The sequence below is a fragment of the Macrobrachium rosenbergii genome, chromosome 3 (genome assembly GCF_040412425.1).
Source record: "Macrobrachium rosenbergii isolate ZJJX-2024 chromosome 3, ASM4041242v1, whole genome shotgun sequence".
NCBI classification, from domain to species: domain Eukaryota; kingdom Metazoa; phylum Arthropoda; class Malacostraca; order Decapoda; family Palaemonidae; genus Macrobrachium; species Macrobrachium rosenbergii.
Window position 1 is genome coordinate 69,771,730 of NC_089743.1, and position 24,902 is coordinate 69,796,631.

The 24,902-nt window shown below is 42.9% G+C and overlaps 1 protein-coding gene across 2 annotated transcripts in view; it reads left to right on the forward strand.

Annotated features, from left to right (window-relative positions):
* Window positions 1-6,759: 6,759 nt before the first annotated feature.
* The window catches only part of Elp5 (Elongator complex protein 5), a 54,292-nt gene continuing 36,149 nt past the window's right edge, over window positions 6,760-24,902 (forward strand). Inside the window, exons 1-2 of one of the 2 annotated variants that reach the window (XM_067081438.1) lie at window positions 6,760-6,877; window positions 7,205-7,408. In XM_067081438.1, the coding sequence (XP_066937539.1) occupies window positions 7,336-7,408 (73 nt within the window). In that variant the 5' untranslated portion in view covers window positions 6,760-6,877; window positions 7,205-7,335. Of the gene's footprint in view, window positions 6,878-6,971; window positions 7,009-7,204; window positions 7,409-24,902 lie in introns of those variants that run through there. The other variant, XM_067081446.1, reaches the window with a different exon arrangement.

Consider the following 24,902-nt stretch of genomic DNA (forward strand, 5'->3'; position numbering starts at 1 on the left):
CTTTTCAAGAATCTGTGATATTCCTCTCACTTCAGGATTGCCATTTTCCATTGTTGTTCCAACCAGTATCTCATTTTTTTGATACCCAGTTCATCATTCTTTTACAACATAGTTCACTTCTTTTCCTTAGTTAATGATGAACAGTTTGACTTATTGCTCAAGTTGTAATTGGTGTTTACCTTTGAATCACTAGCTCTGTGGTGGAGCTATCTAATTATGTTTCTTAGAAATTTCAGCAACATTTTAGTGTGCTTTTCAGTAAATTGTATATATAGGTACAGTAATTTACATTCTTGTACAGTATAGTTTTGTATTGATTTTATAAGTTTAAGTACTTGCTGTTAACAAGTGGTGTATTAGGCACCCTGAGGTGGGTTTTAATCACCATTAGCCACTTTCATTTAAGCTGTGAAGAAGGGTAAGTGGACTGTCTGTACTTCCTTGTACAGTTATTTTTGGTAATTTCTATTTTCGAGAATGTTCTACAATTTATTCTCTTTTTTTTTGGGGGGGGATGGGGTTGCATTCCTTCCCAGCATTAATGATCTCTTTGGCTCTCATTAGGGAGATATGTGTTTATGTTTTGAATATTTCATATAGTCACCTCTGCACAGACTACACAGTCCAATGCATTATGCTATGTACAGTACGTGATATCTCTTTTGTGAGGTACAGTACCACACAATTTTCTATAAGTTGCATTCCAGCTGCAACCAAATTGTGGAATCCTGATCATGTTAAAGAATTGTTGGAGTTTAGAACTTGATGCAAATGCTTTTTGTTGAGCAGGTTCAAATAAGTCTTATTTCATACTTTATATTTATGGATTTATTTTTTGCTGTTTATTGTGATTGTTTTTCACTTTTATCTGTCTGATTTTTTTTCTGCTTTTATAGATTATTCTTTGCATCTGTAGTTCTTTCCTGTACTGGACTTTCTTTTTTGAGGCTCTTGGGCTCTAACATTCTACTTTTCTAACTACAGTTGCAGATTAGTCAGTGATAATGAAAATAATAAGGCATATTGTTAAAACTTGTTCACGTCCAAGGGCTGGATATGCCCATAAATCCCAAGCCAGCTATGACACATTGGGGTTAATGACTTAGATTAAGCTTAGCATATGCTAGTATGGGCTCCTCCTCCTAGAGCAACCCTGAAGTGACATTGAAACCTGTGGCAGTGAAGAAAATTTTGGTCGTGGGAAAAGGAAAAAGTACATGTAGGATTGACACCCCTTTGGAAAAAGTTCTTAAAAGTACAGTAAGTCTTGTTATAGTTAGAGAGGCCAGGAAGGAAAGAAAAAAGTTCTTGAAAGAGGGAAGGCCTTGGAAGTGTGATGGAAGGCCAGAAAGGAAAAGGGAAATATTTGTGCTATGAGAAAAAGAAACAATTCTTTGGAAAATATTCTTTGGAGTAAAAAATAAGGCTCAAGTGGAATACAGGGAAATAGTTTAGTTCCAGATGTTATGCAGTTGAGGAAAAAGAAAAAGTTAAATTGGAGTGAAAAAAAATACAGCTGAACAGCCAAGCACCCTAGCTGAGCACTGGGTGTTTGCTAATGGGGTCAATGATAGTTGGAAAGATTTTATTCAGCAAAAGTAATTGCATTGGATTGAAAAGAAATAAAATCTTATATGTAGAGAAAAAGGCAAAATAAGTAAAAGGTAATATCCCAAATTAGAAAACACCACACGAGCTACTAGTGCACCATTACATGGGCAAACTCTCACCTGAGTAGAGATCACTGAATACATACTATGCTCATGTTCTGGAAGAAATGACCCCTTATTGGTAGCCTCAGTTGATTTCCAGAAAGTTTTTGATCCACAGACAGAACGCTTACTGGAATCATGAAATATATATTACATGTGTAGGATAAAAATGTAGTTGCCAAGATATATGCAAATGACACAACAGCACTTTCTCAATACTGTAGAACATTAAAAATAAAATTTAACAATTGGCATAAGGCAGGGATGCAATGGGTCAACCGGGGATATTGTATGCAATAGAGGTAGACAATATCTAAAGGGTTTTGATGGCCCTTCAGTCCGGAGTCAAATTTTTATCTCTTACTGTCCCCTCATTTCTTTCATCCCTTTATATTTTCTGTCCATTCCCTTATCAAACTTCACTTCTTGCTGTCTCTTCCCATGCCAACTCGCCATGGGGCAGCACTGCAGGGTATGGCCCACACCCTCCCCTAATGAGTTACAACCACAGATGAAATTGGGCTGTTCCTGTTGGGTCAGCGGATTTAAATCAAGGCCCAACCACGCAGTCTGATTTGGGTAGGGACTGTGTGCTGTACAAGCAACTACCTACCCCCAAAACAATGCTCAGCATTGCTACATACAATGTAAAAACCCTCTCTGAAGAGTTACACCTGAGCAGCCTCGAAACAGAGATTAAAAACATCAATTGGGACATTATTGGAATCTCTGAGATGAGAAGACCAGGTGAGAAAATCCAAATGCTTAAAAGCAGACATGTGCTTTACAACAGTGGCAAGGAAAGCAAACAAAATGGTGTTGGATTTCTCATAAACAAAAACTTACAGAGCAACATTGAGAAGTTCACAGCCACATCTGACAGAGTAGCTAGTGTCACTCTTAGAATTTCAAAACGGTACAGACTAGCAATCGTACAGGTATATGCTCCCACATCAATGTCATCCCAGGGGGAACTGGATAACTTTTATGATGACCTATATACCACTTTAAATAATAATACAACATAATGGGGGATTTCAGTGCTAAAATTGGACAAGGGAATGAAGATTGTGTTGGCAAATTTGGATATGGAGAGAGAAATGAGAGGGGAAATGACTTGATCACTTTTGCTGTAGCACATGACTTCAAGATCATGAACAAATTCTTTCAAAAGAGTGAAAACAAGAGATGGACATGATGAAGCCCAAACCATGAAACACGAAATGAAATAGACTACATACTTGTAGGCAAACATAATATAGTTAAAAGTGTTGATGTCCTCCTGAACCAAGTCAACGTAGGCAATGGTCACAGGATGGTAAGAGGCAAAATCCAAATCAACACCAAACAAGAAAGACAAAAACTATTCTTCTCAAGACCAGAACATATCAAAATACCTGAAGCTCTCATCTACATTTCAGATAGAGTTAAAAAACCGCTACAAAATTCTTGAAAATTTAGAAGACCAAAACAGTACTGTAATGTAAATGATCTTGAAAACTTGAATACTGTAATAACATCATTATCCCATAGAAAGAAGTAGCAAAGAAGTTCCAGGACAGAAAGCCCTCCGACAACAGCAAATTCTCTGAAGAGACAAAGAACCTCATGAAAAAATGTAGAAATCTCAAGCCCCATCAACAGTGCAGGAGGAAATTGAAGCATCAGAACTAAACAAAACTATACAGAAAAAGCAAGAAGAAATCCTTCAAAACAGAACAACAGAAATAATTGAAGATGTCATTAAACTGGGCAGAGGGTTTAAAACAGCAAAAAGAAAACTCAGCCATGGGAAGCTGCAGTTCACTGGGGTGCTAGAAGAAGACGGATCCCTTACAACCAATTTTGATGGAATAGTTAAGTGAGCAAGAGAGTAGTACCAAAAGCTTTACTTCTCAGAAAGACCCCGTTACCATCTTCACAAAAGAGAAAATCAACACCTATCTCATGACTTTCCAGAGAACATAGCATGCGAGGTGCGACTTGTTATCAAGCAAATGAAGAAGGGGAAAGCACTGGGGCCATATAACATCACACTGGACCTAATAACAGATGCTGATGAGCCAATCCAAGTCGGATTGGCGGGACTATTCAATGAATGTTTGAAGAAGAGCAAAACACCAGGAGAGTGGAATAAAACCATCCTCATTCTACTCTACAAAAAAGGTGACCGCAGGAACATGAACAACCAAAGACCAATCAGCCTCCATAATGTTATAAGATCTTCACCAGAGTTATCACTAATCAGTTGCAGGTAAGCTTGATGAAAATCAGCCAAGGGAACAAGCAGGCTATAGAAGGGGCTTCTCCACAATTGACCATCTACAAACAGTAAACCAGATCATTGAGAAAACAAACGAATATAAAATCCCATACTAGTAGAAGCACTTGTAGATTACACCAAAGCATTTGACTCGGTCGAAACTAAGGAGGTCATGTCAGGGCTGGAAGAACAGGGAGTTGACGAAGTTTACATCAATGTCCTCCATCACATCTGTGACCATGCAACATTGTTTATTCGCCTCCACAAGGACTCTGAACCATTCCAACTCGAGAGGATTCAGACAAGGTGACACAAGCTCACCGAAAGTGTTTACTGCCTGCCTGGAGAGAGCTTTCTGACAACTCAACTGGCAAGAAAAAGGAATAAGAATAGATGGAGAATACCTAAGTCACCTGAGATTTGCTGATGACATCATTATCGTTGCCCCCACCAAAGAAGAGCTTCAGCAAATGCTCAGTGAGCTAAATGAAGCAAGCAAATCAGTAGGCCTCCACATGAACTTCCATAAGACCAAAGTCATGAGCAATAAATACACTGAAAATGCAGATGACATACTTGAAACTGAAAATCAACAAATTGAGGAAGTGGACCACTACATCTACCTTAGACAACAAATCTCTCTACATGACGCTTCCAAAGAGAGCGAAATAAAAAGAAGAATAACCTTCGGTTGGCAGGCGTTTGGAAGAGCCAGTATAGTGTTAAAAAATAAGAAGATTCCCATCATCTTAAAAAGGAAAGTCTATGATCAGTGTATCCTCCCCACTGTCACCTATGAGGCCGAAACTTGGAATCTAACAAAAAAGCTTTCCCCTAAGTTACGAACAGTGCAGAGGGCACATGAAAGAATTATGCTAGATCTAACTTGGAAGGATAGAAAAACAGCTAAATGGATACGTCAAAAACTAAAGTAAAGGATATCCTTGAAACCATCAGTAAGCTCAAGTGGAACAGGACAGAGTGCATTGCCAGGATGACAGACAGCAGATGGACATCATGAACAACCTTCTGGACGCTCCGAGGATGTACAAGAAACCGAGGAAGACAAAAAAACCCACTGGCGAGATGACTTAGACCAACATAAACGATAGTGGCACAGAACAGCAGGGGATAGAAATCTGTGGAGGAACCTGGGGAAGGCCTAAATCCAAAAAAGGACTTTTGAAGGCTGAAATGATGATGATGTTCTTATTTGTAATTTACTTGATTCTTTGGAAGAAATGGTAAAAGCCATGAAAATTCATATAAAAAAGTTAGTGGATGTATCCTTAGTATAAACAAGGACCCTGTAGGAGGATAGTGCCATCAGTGCACCTCACGCAGTGCACTCTAGGTATTTTTTTAGGTTCTTTGCAATGTCCCTTTGGCCCATGGCTGAAACCCTTTTATTGTACCTCCGATCATATTCTCTTTCTTCCAACTTACTTTCCATCCTCTCTTATCTATTGTTTCATAGTGCAACTGCAAGGTTTTCCTCCTGCTATACCTATAAAACCTTTAACTTTCAGTTAACCTTTCAGTCCTGTAAACAACAACAACAACAATAATAATAATAATAATAATAATAATAAATTTAAATTCAGCGACTGGTACAAAATAGATAAAATAGAAGACATACAATATAGTAAATGAATTAGAACAGTAAAGCAAATAAAATATCTAGCTATTACTAGACATAACTCAAAATATTGCTTTAGAAAAGGCAGCACGAATGGCAACATGGTAACTCAGTCTTAAGTAAAAGTTGTAGCTGGATGGTGATAATCGGAAGGGTTTAGCGATGCTAACGTTCTTGTAAGCCATGGAAAAAGTGAAGCCAAGCAAAAAAAAATAAATAAAATTGCAAAAAAAAAGATAACCACATTTATAGGATAATAGTGAATGCACCAGGGCACTCCCAAGTTGTGTTTTACTATCTGATGTATGGGGAGTCATAAAGACACTCATGGGATACGAAGAATAAGCATGCATATCCCAACAGTGACAGGAATAGTCTCCGGTAAGAAAAAAGTATAGAGGAGCTGCGCTCTTTAGGCCTTTTTCTGCCTCACTGCTCTGCTTAAAAGCAGATCAAAGGCATATTTCAGTTGGTAAATGACCTAACCAACCACACCTAACCTTCCCTAGCCTAACAACTCGTAGGACACTGTGTCTTGACTTTACCAGGGGTTTTGTTCCCTAAATCCACCAACTTGACATCGTGCATAACCGAGTGAAATATGTTCAACTATTACCCAGGTTCCTCTATGACATAAATTTGGACCAGTATAAGACAAAAAACTTTTTGGATTTTGCAAATGAAACGTTGTGTGAAAGAGTTAAACTATTGTTTAAGCAAAATGGAATGGATTAAAGAAACGCAGTTAAAAGAAATTTTAAAAGGTTGGGACACAAAAAGCATGGAAAAGAGAAATAATTGAGAATCATCACTGAAAATCTATGGAAAATTTAAGGAAAAATAAGAGAAGAACCTTGGTACGATACAACTCTTTGCTGATGTAGCAGACCTAGAATGATGGGAGAAGATTAAAGATGGAAAGAAATGAATATCTATTAATTTACTGACTACCGTATAACAATACTGTGAACAGATTTAAAATCATGCAGCAGGCATATCAGGAAGATGAAGAGCGACTAATAGCTAACATCTTACTATTCACAAATTTGTCTAAAGAGGAAATCGAAAATAGGAAGAGTGAATGTCCAAAACGCACAAAAACACATAAGTTATCACAGATAAAAGATACTTAAACAAGCACTACCAAAGGAAAAAGAGAATGGGCAAGAGAGCTGTTTCAAAAGCAATGAAGCTCACTAATACTACTACTACTACGACGGTCACCCCCGCTACTACAACATTTCCTTGCGGACAGTTTTGACAATCTAAAGCAGGGGTTCTTAACCTTTTTTCTCCAATTCCCCACTTTTCAGTGAGCCAACTCTCCATTTCCCACCAAAGCATCGGTCATTGACAAATTCGAGTTTAACCCATGCAGTGTTTAACTTTAATACGTAAATATACGCTTTGCTTTTTTGTGCCATTTTACGGCCTTTAATTTTTTTTGCACTATCGATTATTTGTGGGTGGAAACAAATTCACGAAATGTGACAACAAGACAGTGGTTCTTCTGTCCGACCGGTCATTCCCCACTTGGCAACTCCGCCATTCCCCACCAGTGGGGAATTCCCCACAGGTTAAGAACCACTGATCTAAAGCATTCCAGAGTATTTTGTCGTTAACATAATTAAGCACATTGTTGTGTGAGCGTAAAGGAACTATGCCCTGACCTATCATCAACTTCAGTTTTGCATGGCATGTAGCTTATTAAAACAAGAACCATGTCAAAAGCTATCTTGGGAAAAATTATTAATAAATGTGATTCATTTGCTCCGAGACTAATATTGATCACAGGTGAGTCGATTGCAAGTGTAAACTGCCTAAGCTGATGTTATTAGTGTTGTTTTTATTGTTTTGGACTATCTACAATTTAGAAACCACAGTGGGAGAGCGGGTGCATTGGAAAGAGGAAAACTAAACGAGGGAAATACAATAACCTTAATCCCATCGGTGATTCTCATTCAGATTAGGTAAGGCAAGTTTTTGAATGTTTTCAAACTACTATCGTGCAAGAGGGTAAGGACCTGGGGTAAAACTGGAGAATACCACCATGCCCCTCTGGTTTGGCAACTATCAGTTTACAGGCAAGATGGGCGCCATGTTCTGTACCAGCCCCTTGGGGATGAGTGGAAAAATATGAAACGGTATTTCTACATAACAGCTCTTCACGATTTATATATTACTTAGGAAATTGATTTTTCCTATACTTAAGGTGTTGCTGATGAAGGAGGTGGTGTTTTTAATTGTTGGTCAACTATTATTAACATACAACGCTACTCAACAATGTTGGGGACCCTGTGGGAACTCTGGGTTTTGGGTGGGGAAATATACTAGAAGGAAACCGGATTGTCACGTTGGTCTTATGGAATGGTTCCGTGCATTCGCAAGTCATTAGGGAGCCATATGTTCAAGAAGGGAATGGCTAAGGAAATCTATTATAAAAGGAACCATACTAACCCAACTTACCCTAACCTAACCTATCCTAGTAGGCTCTGTTACTTAGCAGGGGGCTCTGCCCCCAGACCCCCAGTGAAGGAAACTCCACTCTTGACCAAAAGTTTCCCTATGGCACTGCACTTGTGCGATAACATTCCAGGCTGGCCAGCATACAGTAACATATCAGTTCTGAGGTTAATTACAGTCCACTGACAAAAAATAATGGTAAATTCTTGATAAGCAACCAAAATACTATAGTAAAAGTCAATTTCCAAGGTAATAGCCTATGCAGAGTTGTTCCATAATTCTATCCATAAAACAAAGATGATAAATATAGGCAAAAAAAAAAAATGTAAATGTTAATGAAAACAAAAACAAAAAGGATAACTATTCTGGTTGGCAACTGGCAGGAGACAGGCTGCAGTAGTTGTGTTTAGTTTTGTTGGACTTGGTAAGGTTAGGTGTGGTTGGTTAGGTCATTTGCTAAGAAAGTTAGTGTCAGAAACGGTAGAACTAAGCAAGAGCTCCGTATCAGGTATTACTCTGGAAATTGATTTTTTCTTTTGTGTTTTGGTTGCTTATTAAGAATTTACTGTTATTTTTTGTCGGTCGACTGTAATTAACCTGTAATTAACCTGGCAGCAGAGACTTCTCCTTAGGGGGCAGGCTACAGATCTGAATCCAACCTAGCTCCACCTGGGTCTTCCTGGCATCCCATCACGAGATGGTTTCCTTGCTCATCTAACTGGTGCTCCAGTGGTAACTCACGCTGTGGCTACCGCTGTCACCAGCAGTGTGACCATGACAGCTTTTGCTAAGATGCCGGTGACTGTCTCATCTCACCTGGGGGACCCAGGTGACCATCATGCTGGCATCTCAGAATGCAGTGCCTCTGCCTCCTGGCTTCTCCATGGCCCAGCTGTCCGTGCCTCATGTTATGGTTCCTGCTCCTGCTGTTCTTGGCTTTGCTGGCTCCTAGGCTATCCTGGCTGTTCCACCTGCCCCAGCTATCCTGGTCGCCCTGGTCGTGGCTCCTGGCTTCCCTGGCTCTTGGCCTGTCCTGGCTCCTCCACCTGCCCAGGCTGTTCTAAGTTAAGTTAAGTACTGTATATGTTAGTTTTACCAGACCACTGAGCTGATTAACAGCTCTCCTAGGGCTAGCCCGAGGGATTAGACTTATTTAACGTGGCTAACAACCAATTGGTTACTTAGCAACTGGTCGTCCTAGTCGCTGCTCCTGGCTTCCCCGGCTCCCGGGCTGTACTGGCTGCCCCGGCTGCCCCAGTCACCGCTGTTGATAAATCTGCTGCCTGGGTCGCTCCTGGTTCCCTGGCCACCCTGGCTGCTCCTGTGACATCTGCTGCTCCCTCCTGGATGGGGGACTTGACCGCCATCCTGAAGAAGATGATGAAGAAGAAGTCGAAGAAGAGGGCTAGGAAGGTGTCGTTGTCTTCGTCTTCATTGTCTTTGTCTTCATCGTCGCCTACCACCTCCTCCCTTTCTTCTTCCGAGGCCTGTCGGTCGAAGAAGAAGAAGAAGAAGGCTGTCTCTCCCCTCCCAAGAAATCCCATTCTGGGACTTCTAAAGGACTGCCTCCCTCCACAGGGGAGGCAGTGGAATCTCTCGTCGGCTCTTCCTGTCATGCAGGTCAGGGAACTGAATCGTTGACCCCCCGCAGCTTGCAAACCTTGAACTGCATACCCGTTGCCGCGCCTAAGAAGTCTGCTTTGAAGGCTGGTGCTGTGCCGGGTGCTTGTTCGTGAACTACTCCGAGTACCCAAACCAGTACTGGAGAGTCTCCTCACTGTACCGATTCAGGCACAGGATGGGAGAATGAGCCAAGACATGCAGGCATCTTGGCTCTGCCCAGGGATAGTTCCTCATTGGATGGGTTGGTATCATACCCGGATAGCACTCTGCTGGGCCCGTGTTCGATTCTCCGACCGGCCAATGAAGAATTAGAGAAATTTATTTCTGGTGATAGAAATTAATTTCTCGTGATAATGTGGTTCGGATTCCACAATAAGCTGTAGGTCCCGTTGCTAGGTAACCAACTGGTTCTTAGCCACGTAAAATAAATTTCATCCTTTGGGCCAGCCCTAAGAGAGCTGTTAATCAGCTCAGTGGTCTGGTTATACTAAGGTATACGTAACTATTTTCTGCTTGCTGGCACTTCCCTTATTGGCAAGTCAGGTTCCCAGGTAGGTGCTTTGGTCTCTCGAATCCAAGCATCTGGTGAGACAGAGAGGAGATCCCCTATACAGTCTTCTGGCAAGGTTCTGGCCACGAAGAAGACTGGGGCTTGTCAAGAGGACAGCGCAAGTTGTTGCTAGCCATCCATGCGTTCGACTCCACCCACTCCCCAATCATGTTTGTGTGATCGACCTAGCTCGGTCGAGTCGAGTGCTCGGCTCGACTTGCACGAACCGCTACGCTCTCCTCGGGACAGCGCTTCACTAAGGGAAAAGCGCTCTCCTGGACCCAGGTTGCTGTCACTGTGAGTTGATACTCCTTGCCTGTCCCTTCAACCTCCTGGGGTTTCCCTGGGAGGGGCAAGTCGGACAGGAGGAACTCTGGAGACTCCTCTCTGCAGAGTTTGACTATAAAGGCATGCTTCCCACACCCCCCCGCAAATAGGTCAAATCCGTGAATGCTTAAAACCCCTCTAAAAACACTTAGAACTGCCCATTTTGATAGCTTAAACACAGAAAAACCCTGTAAAAATGCTTATACCTGAATATTTTAATAGTTTTATCACAAAAAGTGCATTTATTCATGAAAATTATATGAAAATACAGTAATTAGTGAATATTTCTCAGTGAAAAATACCGCGAATGGGCAAATTTTCCGCGAATGATGGCTAGATATGTTCCACAGAGAAACCCGCGAATGCGTGAGTCCGCGAACGTTGACAACGTGAATACGGGGGTTTTACTGTATGTTCCTGGCTTGGTCCTCAAATCTACTATATCGTACGCCCTTGTAGTGAAGGAAGGATCCAAGGGGTCTGCTGAGGTTCTCCCTCCTGCTGGGAGAGTAGATTGGGAGGACCGCACCCTTAAAAGACTTGAGGGTCCTTTCCCCTAGGATGCAGACCCCAGAAAAACAGAAGACTTTTGCAGAGGTCATGGTGCTGATCTGTCAGCACAACGACCTTGGGGAATGGACCACGGCCTTGTCTGTGGATCATCGTTTGTGCCTTGAACCCTTCTGGGGTCCAAAAAAGAACCCAAGTTTTCGGTGGGGCTGCTGTGGTCCACGCTTGCCGAGGGAGTTCTCGATCAGGTGAATAATCTTGTTTCTGGGCAAGATAATTCACTTCGTTCGAACCGTTCGGATAAGCTGCTTCTCCCTCCTCTGCCTCAACAGAAGTGCTTCTATACACTCTTGGAGAGGGCATTGCCAACCAAGCAGGTTGACCTGGACCTGGTGCATCTAGGCTCGGTCTCTCACTGCTGCAGCTTACAGTGGAAGGAATCTCCCTCTTGCAGCAGGAAGCAGCGACCCTGGAAGCCACCACTATGGCGGCTCTCCAGGCAGACTCCTGGCTGGATCTGTGGTCATTCATAGTATCCAAAGTGGCTGCCTCCTCGGGCACTGTTGTGCCTGGGGAGGACTCTGCTTTTGGGAGGCTGTGCCGGTATGGAGGTAGAGCTATCTCTTACCTTGCTCACCAGATGGCAAACCTGGTGTTAAAGAGAAGAGACACTGTCCTTTCATGTTTTGCCAGGTCTGTAGGTCCCAGACTTTGAAGGGTTCCCATGGAAACACCCAGCCTTCTTCTTCTGCCGGGAAGGACGGGAAATCGCTCCCCTTTCAGCCCTCTTTCCAGTCCAGTAAAGGGGGCAAGGTAAAGAAGAAGAAAGGGAAACGCTAGGGGCGGCGTTCCCCTCCAGCTGCTGCCAGTGGTGGGTGGGTGCCTATCAAGCCATTGAGCAACATGGCAGCGATACGGAGCCGAGACCTGGGTAGTGGATGTTCTTCGGGAGGGATATCTACTCCCGTTCGAGTCTCGGCCACCCCTCACCAACTCTCCGGTCTGTCTCCGTACCTACGTTGCTGGTTCAATGAAGGACCTGAGCAAGGGTGCTGTGGAACTCGTATCGGATCGGTCCCCAGGCTTTTACAGCCGTGTCTTTCTCGTGTAGAAAGCTTCGGGGGTCTGGAGACTGGTCATAGACCTCTCTCCCCTGAACCTTTTCGTTCGCCAGACTTGGTTCACGCAGAGACAGCTCGTTCCATGCTCGCCAGAGAACGACTTCATGCTTACAATGGATCTAAAGGATGCATATTTCTAAATACCCATCCATCCGTCCTCCCGCAAGTACCTTCGTTTTATCCTCGGGGAGACGGTGTTCCAATTCAGGGCACTCTGGTTTGGGCCCTCGACTGCTCCCCAGGTGTTCATGTGAGTGTTCACCCTAGTGTCAGCTTGGGCCCATTCACATGGGATACATCTATTGAGGTATCTCGACGATTGGCAAGTCCTGGAGAGCTCCTGCTCGCAGTTGCTTCAGGACAGGGATCGGCTCCTCGAGTTTTGCTGCAATCTAGGGATCATAGCAAATCTCGAGATGTCAGATCTCACCCCCAAGCAGAGGATAAAGTACCTGGACATGCTGATAGATACGGTAGCAGCAAGAGTCTTCCCCTTGGACTCTTGTATCAGCAGGTTCAGGAAGGCAACACAGCTGTTCCTGTCTCGACAGGAACAGCCAGTTCGGCAATGGCAAGTCATCATCAGTCACCTGTCGTTATTGGATGAGCTTGTTCCGTATGGGCATCTACACCTTCAGTCCTGCAGTGGCAACTGAAGGAGCACTGGTCCCAGTCTTGAGACCCCCAGTCCTTTCTCATCCCTGTTTTGGAGGAGGTGAGAGAGGACCTAGACTGGTGGATGGATGACAGGAACCTCTTAACCTCTGAAGCGTCACCCACGTAATAATACGTTTACCACGACCTACTTGGTACCGCCTTCAACGGGATATTACGTTCAAGACTTCAAATGTAAGTGTCAAGCCGTCAGTCCCGTAATAATACGTTTGCTCGTATAGAAAGTGTAGGAACATCATTTGGTAAAACTCTCAGCACACGTAAGCTGTAAATGGAAACTTATTTGCTGCTTGGCAACATTTTTCTGGTGGTTGCTTGATGCTAGAAAGCTGGTTTTCTTTCATTACGCTTCGGGCATTTATCGAGACAAGTTGACTTTTTGCTTCTTTCACAACGAATGTCCTAAAGAGGTGTATTTCTTCAGGAGAGATCAATCAAATACTAGAAGAGGAGTGTGATATTGATGACCTATTAGATGATGAGAGCTCTAGTTCTGAATCCTCCAGTGATGAGGATATTGAAGGAACAAACTTTTCTTCTGATAGCAGGAGTGAAGATGACTTTTCATTTCCGAGATCCTTTTGCTTTTGTTGCTGATCCCGGAGTGAAATTTACAGTTGAGGATAAAGAGAACCCATTAGAATATTTTGAGAAATGCTTTGATGATGAAATCATTGATTACCTCGTGAAAGAAACAAACAGATTGCAAATCAGTTTCTAGATGAGAATGTAGAATATTTGTTACCACAATCACGAGTACATAGATGGTTTGACACTTGTGCAAATGAAGTTAGAGTCTTTATAGGTCTACTTATTTTACAGGGCATTGATTATAAGTGTGATAATTCATGCATAACATTTTTCATTCAGTATTATGTAGCCTTTTGAAATAAAATAATAGTAGTATTAATTGTTTTTTATTCCATTTAATATTCCTACAATAAACTACAAGTATGAATTATAAGGATAAGAATGAATGTTAACTTTGAAAAACTATCATCAGTGAAATGACCGCTAACTACAAAAAAAGCATTATAGAGGGATGAAGAAATTTGTTTTTATTTAGCATTTCCCAACGTTTTGTGAGAGAGAGAGAGAGAGAGAGAGAGAGTGTAATTGTTGTTGTGAGTGGTTCGGTTGTTGGAGTTGGTTTTCGGCTGTCTCTCTGTCTGTCGGTCTGTCGGGAGTTTTTCGTTTTTTGGGAGGTCTTGGGCAGTTGAGGTCCAACCTTGGAAAGTGAACAGGGGAGTTTGTCTGGCTTTTGTTTTTTTTGTACCGATATTGATGGTGCATGTGTCTCTTTTTGTTGTTGTTGGTGGAGGGTTTGTTTGCAATTTTGTTTTGTGGTTTCTGTGTGCTGTGATTGGCGACCGTGGACCTTTACCCATCTCCAGCAACCGAAGATCAGGTGAGTGTTGTTTTGTTTGAGGGTTAGAATTCCGCCACATAATATTTGGCGCCTGAACGGGGCAGCTGGTCCATTGCAGCTGCAAGTGAGATTGGTGGCTGGTAGTGTGACTGAAGAGAAGGATGGAAGAGGAACTGGTAAGGTTGAGAGAGGAGAATACGTGGTTGAGGGGTGAGAATGAGAGATTGAGGAGTCAGTTGGAGGAGGTGGAGGGAATGCTAGAAGTGCAAAAGAAGAAATGAAAGGGGAGATGAAAGAGTCAGAAGAGAGAATGGAAGAGAGGATGGATAAAAAGTTGGAGGAATGATGAAAGGTGTGGAAGAAATGGTGAAAGGTATGTTCAAGGGTGTTTTTGGAGAAGGGGCTGTTGGAGGCAGGTTCTCTGGAACGTGTGAAGGGGCAGAGAGAAAGAAAAGGAGGAAGAAGTGAATGGAAGCGTGAGTGATGAAAGTGATATGGGAATAGGAAGTAAGAAATGAGGAATGAGAGGCAGGGTAGGAAAGGGGAATGAAAAGCAAGGGAAGGAACAGAGGAAAAGTAAGGATAAGTCAGGGAAGAAAAAGGGAAGAAGGAAAGGGAAAGGAAACTGGTAAGAAGGGTAAGGAAGTGGGAAAGGCAGGAAAGAACAGGGAGAGGGTGAAGGCAGTAGTGATAGTGAGGTGGATGGAGGTGAGTGGATAAAAGTGGATAAAGAGGGGGAAGAAAGAGTGTAATGAGTAAGATGAATGTAAGTGCAGAAGTGGACTCTTTGTATTCGGAAGAGGGTATGAAAGGACAGAGCGAAAAGTGAGAGTGAAAGTGAGAAAGAAGTGAGAAAGGCTATGTATGTGGGAGGTACCCCGGTGTGAAAAGAATATAATGAGTATGGAAGTAGGGATGTGCATGATTTCTTTAGGGAGTAAAGAATTCTAACCTCAAACAAAACAACACTCACCCTGATCTTCGGTTGCTGGAGATGGGTAAAGTCCACGGTCCAATCACAGCACACAGAAACCACAAAACAAAATTGCAAACAAACCCTCCACCAACAACGAACAAAAAGAGACACATGCACCATCAATATCGGTACCGAAAAAAACAAAAGCCAGACAAACTCCCGTTCACTTTCAAGGTTGGACCTCAACTGCCCAAGACCTCCCAAAAACGAAAAACTCCCCGACAGACCGACAGACAGAGAGACAGCCGAAAACCAACTCCAACAACCGAACCACTCCCCAATGACAATTACACTCTCTCTCTCTCTCTCTCTCTCTCTCTCTCTCTCACAAAACGTTGGGAAATGCTAAATAAAAACAAATTTCTTCATCCCTCTATATTTCTCCCCCTTTTAGCATTTCCCAACCAACACCTTTTCACCCTCTTTCAAATCGCCTTTACACGCAACACCCACGGATGCTCACTAGCAGGTCCTCTAGATCGCGTTCGCGGGCACGCAATCATTCTCTCAGAATCATTCTCTCTTCTAGCAACATTCAAACTCACATCTTCTCCTCCATTCTCTCTCAGATTCACGCTATCTTCTTCACTATTGCCACTCTCAATTTCATCCACAATCTCATCTATACCCTCTAACTCGTTCCCAAATACCTCCCCCAATTCTTCAACTAACCCATCCCATTCGCTCATTGACCTTTCCAATTCTTGCAACGATTCATTCATGCTTTCAATCACTCGCATATTACTGCTACGCTCTCTTACTCTTACACTTCGCTCACCTCCAACCGTTCACTAACCCCTACACGTTCAGTCAACTCAGTTATATCAAACCGCATATGCTATACGTTCTATTCATACCATCCCATTCATCCGTATTACACGCTTTATCACTCATTTTCACTTTGGCACTCACACCCCTATCACACAACTTACGACCATTCAGTTTACTTACGTTCTTCCCTTTCTTACGTTTTCTACCATACTCTATCAAAACAAATTGCTGATCCTCATGCAACAACCCCTCACGCACATGCATCACACGCACCGCTTGCATCCTGGAGGATCCACCCATTTGAACCCCCTTCACACTCAGTTTCCGAATTCGCTGTCACAGTCACCCTCTTTCGTCTACATACACTTGATACATGCCCTTCCATTCCACATTCGACACACTTCGCTCTCGGTTCTGAACACATTCTCGCATAATGCCCATTCTTACCACAGTTGCCACATATTACATTCACTGGTACCCCTACAACCATTAGCAATATGACCCACCTGTCCGCACCTGTAGCATTTAACCCCTATCTTTCGTACACTCCTTACCAAATGTCCGGTTGCCCACACCGAAACACGCTCCCAAAGCCCACCTACACTCATTCTTTGTATGTCCTTCCTTTCCACATCTAAAACACTTCGCTTTCGACTTCCACTCATCGACCTTCCCTTTGTACACTACTATCCCTAACCCGTCCAACCCGTTGTTCCCTTACAAACCCACCATTCATCCTCACTGGCACCTCCACATTACTTGCTCTTACACTCCTATCTATTACACTATCGGCCATTCTCATTGGGCCCTCAACACTGCATCCCTAAAGCTTCCAAACTCTGGTACTCTCTCATCTACCCCAGCCCTTACACTTACACTTCTGCTCTCTTTATAACCCTGTCAAGCTCATAATCTTCTACAATTTCCAAGATTTCTCCCCAAGTCAACCTTTCATTCGTCCATCTTTTTCTTCTCCTTCCGCTTCAAGTTCACAAATTCTCTAACTCCATCTGGCACTGTCCCTAACAACTTCCGTACTACCTCCTTACATTCATCTATCCCATCATCCCCAAACTTCTTCCTTGCCAACGTCTCCAGCCTACAAGCATATAGTGACAAGGTTTCCCAGCTTTCATTCTTGCCTCATCAAATTCATTCTTCCTCTTACACTTAACACTCGCTTTCATACGCCTCGCTTGCTCAACTAGTCTAAGCTTTCACCTTGTCATACTCAACATCCCCCACACTCATAATAACCCTATACATATCAAGTAAAAACCCAGTCAAATACTCTCCTAATTCTCGTGCCCACACTCTCTTACTTTCCCATACTTATCCTGACAAACCTTTCATACTCCCTAAAGAAATCATGCACATCCCTACTTCCATACTCATTATACTTTTCACACCGGGTACCTCCCTCACATACATAGCCTTTCTCACTTCTTTCTCACTTTCACTCTCACTTTCGCTACTTTCGCTCTGTCCTTTCATACCCTCTGTCCTTTCATACAATAAACTACAAGTATGAATTATAAGGATAAGAATGAATGTTAACTTTGAAAAACTATCATCAGTGAAATGACCGCTAACTACAAAAAAAGCATGATGGTACGTTAGCAGCGAGGTCGTCCGGAGGGGCGCTTAACAGTTTAATAGGAGTATGCCTACATACTCCCGTTCTGGACATGCTTCTGTTCTCAGACGCATCAACTGGGGGATAGGGGACACACCAGAAGAGTTGCTGACTTTGGGAGTGTGGCACCGAGATGACAAGCACCTTTACATCAACATCCAGGAACTCAAGGCAGACTTCTTGGCTCTCCAAGAGTTTCAGGATTGAGTGATGGGACACACTGTGGTGTTGATGAGCTACAACACCAAGGTAGTGGCATATGCAACAAGCAAGGTGGCCTGGTGTCCCTTCCGCTTCATCAGTTGACAATGCAGGTGCATGTGTGGGCTCTGGCTCACTTGGTAGAGCTGTCAGCCAGGTACATTCTAGGCAAGAGGAATGTCGTGGCACACAAGCTCAGCTGCCAGAATCAGGTGATAGGGATAGAGTGGTCCCTTCACCCAGACATCGCAGAAAGGTTGTTTGATCTGTGGGGGCGTCCAGTCATAGATCTGTTCACCACCCGGCACAGCAGAAAACTTTAGATCTTCTGCTCAGTTGTGCTGGACCCATAGGCCGCTGCGGAAGACGTGTTCCAACACCCGTGAGACAACCTCGATGTCTACGCCTTTCCTCCGTTTTGTCTTATTCGCAGGGTGATCAGCCAAGAGATGATCACCCCGAATCTCAGGATGATTTTGGTGGCTCCCAAATGGCCTCAGGCTGTTTGGTATCCCGACCTGCTAGCTCTTCTTTCCGAGGCAGCGAGTGAGATTCCTCCCTGGCCCAACCTGCTGTGTCAACCCCACATAGAGCAGTACCACCTGGCAGTGCAGTCCCTGTGCCTTCACGGTTGGTGGTAATCCAGCATCTCCTGCAAGCGAGAGGCATTTTGTGTCGCACAGCAACAGAGATGGCTGGACACCTCAGGCAGTCCTCCACAGCGGTATACCAGGGAAAGTGGGCCGTCTTCTGTGGTTGGTGTTATGGACGGGGTTTCTCTCTGGTCGGAGCTGCTGTTCAGCAGGTCGGGGACCTCCTCATCTTTCTTCACCAAGAGAAGCTTCTGTCCATTTAGGCTGTAGAGGGCTATAGAGCCACACTCGGCCTAGTCTTGCAGCTGAAAGGGGTAGATATCTCCTCTTCTTTTGAGGTTTCTCTACTGATGAGAAGCTTCGAAAGGTCTTGCCCACCCAGGGACCTCACGCTCCCTGCATGGGATGTGACTCTCATTCTAAGGAACCTGATTCGTGCACCGTACGAACCTCTATGATAGTCATCAGGCAGGGATCTGACCCTCAAGACTGTCTTCCTGCTTGCATTGGCATTGGCGAAGAGAGTTGGAGAACTTCATGGACTTTCCTTTGATAAACACTCGAGGGGATGGGGATGAACTACGCTCAATTTCGTCCCAGACTTATAGCAAAGACTTAGAATCCATCGGTCCCTGATGCTAGGTTCGAGTCCTTCACGATCCCCTCCCTAGAGGACTTCGTAGGTAATGACCCAGATGAGATGCTACTGTGTCCTGTTAGAGTGCTGTGGCGCTATTTAAAGAGAACTCTGTCTCCGGCCTGAGTGTCGATGACTCTTCGTTAGCGCTGGCTCAACCAAGAAAGAGGTGTCCAAGAACACGATTTCTTTCTGGCTTCATGAGACGGTAAGGAGAGCATATTCTGCTCCTGGAGAAGATGACACCGGTACCTTCCGTCTGAGGGCTCACAAAGTCCGGAGCATTGGTTCGACCCTTGCATTCCAGAAGAACCTGTTGGTTCCTCAGGTGTGGAAAGTAGGGGTGTGGTCTCAACAGACCGCTTTCGCTTCTTTCTACCTTTGGGATATTGCCCACAAGTCCTTGGACACCTTTTCCTTGGGACCTGTGGTGGCTGCTCAACAAGTTGTGTAGCTTACCCAGCTCCTCTAACAGGACAGGGTTGCATCTCGCCTAAGATATGTGGTTGTGGATGTGAGAATGAGTGTGGGAGTGACTGGCCTCTCCTTCTTCTCTTCGTCCTGGCTCTCTTCCTGCAGGCAGAGAGCGGATATGCTGTTATATGCTGGATCTGGCAGTCGATGCAGGTAAGCATACACTTCGAGCTTCCATCCTATTTCCTTTCAGGATTATAGAAGAAACCCACTCCTTCCTCTAGCAAGTGGAGGAAGGAGATCATAACAATAAGACAAATGCGATACTTGTATTTGCCTTACTGTCGCTAACTTCTCAAGGTTAATCCTAGCCTATTTATGTATGAAATGACATCTTCTTCATTCATACAAAAAAGCCCTGAAGTTTGACAGTTTCCTACAACCCGATCACTTTGTCAGAGGCAGGTTTTCCCTTCCTCACTCTGTCAACCAGGGAGGGAACCCAAGGTGTAGCAAACTCCAGTCAGTTCATAGAGACCTGCTCAGATTCCTCCCTACAACCAATGAGTCTTCCTAATGTAAAGGACCGATGGTTTGTATATCATGTCAGAACATATCACAGTTTTTTAAAGTAAATTGTATTTTTCATAACTATACAAACCTGAGGTCCTTTACATTACATTTTCATGCCCATCTCATGCCACCCCTCAATCTGACACCTGGGCCGAAAGGCAAATTGGAATGTTTACATCTGGGCAGGTGGGACTCCCACCTCCCGGACAGTAGTTAACAGCCTAACCACCTTGTTTGAAAGTCCTTTACATTAGTTCCTAATGTAAAGGACCTCAGGTTTGTATAGTTATGAAAAAATACAATTTACTTTAAAAAATTGTGATTTTTCTGAAGGTGTATGTGTAAATTGTATTAATACTGTTAGTTACAAAAGATGTTAAATGTATGCTTGTAGATAGTGAAAGGTTAACTTTCCAAATTGATAGAGGTTCTAGTGTGAACACTTTGCCTATAAAATATGCTAAGAATGTTCAGAAAACAATTAAAATACTGACAATATGGAATAAAACCAAACAAGATCCTGTAAGTGTAGAAGGAATATTGTTAACCATAAAACGTATTCTGTTGAATTTATTGTATTTGAAGAAAATTTTACCTCTTTATTAGACTTGAAAGCAAATGAACAAATGGGTCTTATTAATGTACCATATGTGAAAATAATTTTGAAAATTAACAGTGTTAATGTTGAAGATAATTACATGGATGTTATGGAAGGAAAATTAGGCTGTTTTGCTGGGTTACAGCATTTGACAGTTGCTGTGCCAGTCTCCTTGCTCCCTGAACTAGACAGGTTAGTTAGTCTTGGAGTGATTGCTCCTGTAGGATGCCCTAAACCCTGGGTCAGCCAGTCAGTAATTGCATCAAAGAGAGATGGCAACATTAGAATTTGTCTTGGCCATAAAGAACATTAATAAGCCCTTATAAGAATGCTTTACATTACCTGTTCTTGAAGATACTCTTCATGAATCAGGACAGTCAAGAATCTTTTCTAAGGCTGATCTAACTTCAGGTTACTGTATTGGCATGTTGTACTTGATGAGCCCTCTAGACTGTTGACTCTTTCAAATTTGCTTCGGTGGATACAGATGGCTGTGACTCCCGTTTGGACTTGACGTGTCCTCTGAAATTTTCTAGAAGCACATTCTTGAATCCTTTGTTTAATGTATGCATTGCAGATGACATCATTATTCATGGCAAAACCTATAAGAATCATTCCTTAAGAGATGCAGAGAATGAGGTATTCAGCTGAATATGGATAAGTTTACACTTAGAACAGTAACGCCTTACATAATGGGTCATGTCATTACTAAGAATGGTCTGTTCTTTGAACTTGAGAAGATGAAAGCTATTTGCAACTTTCCAACTCCCTAAATGGTTGAAGACTTCCATTGCTTTCTAGTTATGGAAAATTATATGTCAAAGTTTGTGCCTCATTTAACTGCTGTTTTACATCCTCTTCATAATCTGCTTAAAAAAGATGTTCCTTGGCTTGATCTCAGAATCAAAAAGATGCTTTTCAGCATGTTAAAGAGATGATAGTAAATAATCCAACTCTGGCATTTTATGATCCTAAGAAGAAACTTACTCTTGAAAGTGATGGATCTGAGTATGGATTAGGCCCAATTCTCATGCAAGAAGGAAAACCAGTTGTTTTTACTAGTAGAGCCCTGTCAAGTTCTGAGAGAAACTATGCACAGATTGAGAAAGAAATATTTGCTCTTCTCAAAGGTCAGAATAAATTTCATCACTTTACTTTTGGTCATGTTGTGAAGGTTGTGACAGACCATAAGCCTATCGTGAGTATTGTGAAGAAACCCCTTATCCATGCTCCCAAGCCCATTTAGGCTTTGCTTCTTCATGCTCAAGAATATAATTTTCAAGTTTAATATAAGCTGGGAAAGGACATTCCAGTAACTGATGCTCTACCATGAGCCCCAACGAGTGAAGAAGTTGTTTCTATCAATAACTTGTCGTTTTCTCCATTTAAAGTTTCTCATCTGGATGAAAAATGTGCAAAGACTCAGTCAGGTGAGACCTTGAAGCTGTTAAGCCAGACAATAGTTGAAGGATGGCATAAAAAAAAAGCTCTTTTACCACAACTCTCTCTATTTGAACTATAGAGATGAAATAACTGTTTAAGATGGGATAATTCTACAAGGAGAACGTGTTGCTCTTCCTGCCTCATTGCAATGGGAAATGAAAAAGTTCATGCTGGTCATTCTGGAATAAATTTATGTCTTCTCTTTGCTCTTGAATTTATACACTGGCCTGGAATATCTCCAGAAATTTGTCAGTACATTGAGTCTTGTGATGTTTGCTCCTCATACAGACTGAGGAGCCACTGTACATCCATGATATCCCCACTTTCCCAAGGGAGAAGTTGGCTACTAATATGTGTACAATTGTAGGAAAATGTTAGCTAGGCACTGTACTGTGGATTATTTTAGTCAGTTCTTTGAAGTAGAGTATTTGTCAGAAATTACTTCAGAGGCAGTCATAAAGTTAAAATATCATTTTGCTCATTATGGTATTCCAGATACTGTCATTTCAGATGATAGTCCTCAGTACTGTACTCTTATGAATTTACCAGTTTCGCAAATAATTGGGGTATTTCCCATGAACCCATTATTCCTGGACATAGTAAAGCAAATGGGGGCAGCTGAGTCTGCTGTCAAAATAGCCAAGAACATGACGAAGAAATGCAAGAAAGCCAAAGAAGATCCATATATAGGTCTTCTCAACATTGAAATACTCCCCAAAATGTGATGGAAATGTCTAGTTAGCTTCCTTTGGGCAGATGTACTATAACTTCTCTGCCAGCAATAGCTAAATGCTTTATGCCTTCCAACATTCAGATGGAAAAGGAAAGAACGACAACGGAAAACAAATGCTTTGTGGTGGCTGATTGCTATACATATAAAAATTTGAAATCTCTGGCTGTTGGTGATATAGGTAGAGTACAGCCAATTATTAACGACAAGAAACAGTGGGAGCAAGAAACTATGCAAGAGGATTAACACTCAAGGGTACGAAGTCTTAACTGAGATTATGAAGTCTTTAACTGATGATGGTAAAACCTATGAGAGAAACTGTCAATTTTAAGAGCTTCTGTGAAATTCCATGAGCAAGTGTTAGAAACACATGAGTCTGCTCCAGCATCACTCCGAGATTCATTTCCTATTGACAATCCTGATACAGGCAGTCCCCGGTTAACGGCGCGGGTTCAGTTCCCGGCTGAGCACCACTAACTTAAAATCGCTGACAATTATGGTAATAAATGGCATTTATGACATCATAAGTGCCATTAAGCCGCTTATTGGCACCGTTAACTGCTTATCGGCACAAATAAACCGCTTACAGACACCGATAAACTACCTACCGACGCTGATAAACTGCTTATCAACGCTGAAAATTGCTTACCGTTGCCGAAAATCTGGTTAAAGATGTCGTTAGCCAAGTGCCTTAAAACCGGACTGCTGTTAACCAATGCTGCCGATAAGCGAGGACTGCCTGTAATAATGAAAGGCAACAACCTAGCCATGTTTCTGATTTTGATGTGGCTACTCCTCTTACTTCCCCTGACAATCTCCTAATCTCACACGTATTCCTGCTAATTTCAAGTATCCATTCTTAAATATGACATTCATACCAATCTGCATCTACTAAGGCAATCAATCTTACTTCCTATACCGATACTTGCACACTCATGCACTCGTCAGTCTTTCCAGCAAAATCCTCCTCATGCAACAACAACCCCTCATGTACATGCATCACACGCGATCATTTAAAATCCTGGAGGATCCACCCGCATTTGAACCCTCACACTCAGTTTCCCGAATTCCGTCACAGTCACCTCTTTTCGTCTACATACACTTGATACATGCCCTTCCATTCCACTATCTGTCACACTTCTGCTTCCGGTTCCGAACATCACATTCTCGCATAATGCCCATTCTACCACAGTTGCCACATATTACATTCACTCGGGTACCCCTACAACCATTAGCAATGTGACCCACCTGTCCGCACTCCATTTAACCCCCTATCTTCGTGACACTCCCTACCAAATGTCCCGATTGCCCACAATCTCAAACACTCCTGGGAAGCCCACCTACACTCATTCTTTGTATGTCCTTCCTTTCCACATCTAAAACACTTCACTCCGACTTCCACTCACCGACCTTCCCTTTGTACACTACTATCCCTAACCTGTCCAACCTGTCTCTTTACAAACCCACCATTCATCCTCCCTGGCACCTCTCCACATTACTTGCCTACACCCTGTTCATACACTATCGGCCAGCCTCCCATTGGGCCCTCAACACTGCATCCCTAAAGCCTGAACTCTGGTACTCTCTACCCCAGCCCTTTACACTCACTCTGCTCTCTTTTATAACCCTGTCAAGCCTATAATCTTTCGTTACAATTTCCAAGATTTCTCCTCAAGTCAACCTTTCATTCTGGTCCATCTTTTTCTTCTCTCCTTCCGCTTCAAGTTCACAAATTCTAACTCCATCTGGCACTGTCCCTAACAACTTCCGTGTACTAACTCCTTTACATTCATCTATCCCATCATCCCAAACTTCTTCCTTTGCCAACGCTTCCAGCCTACAAGTATAGTGACAAGGTTTCAGCTTCTCATTCTTGCTCTATCAAATTCATTCTTCCTCTTTACACTTAACACTCGGGCCATACGCCTCACGCTTGCTCAACTAGTCTAGGGCTTTCACCTTGTCATACCTACCATCCCCACTCATAATAACCCCATACATCAAGTAAAACCCAGTCAAATACTTCCCAATTCTCGTGCCCACACTCTTTACTCTCCCCACATACTTATCCTGACAAA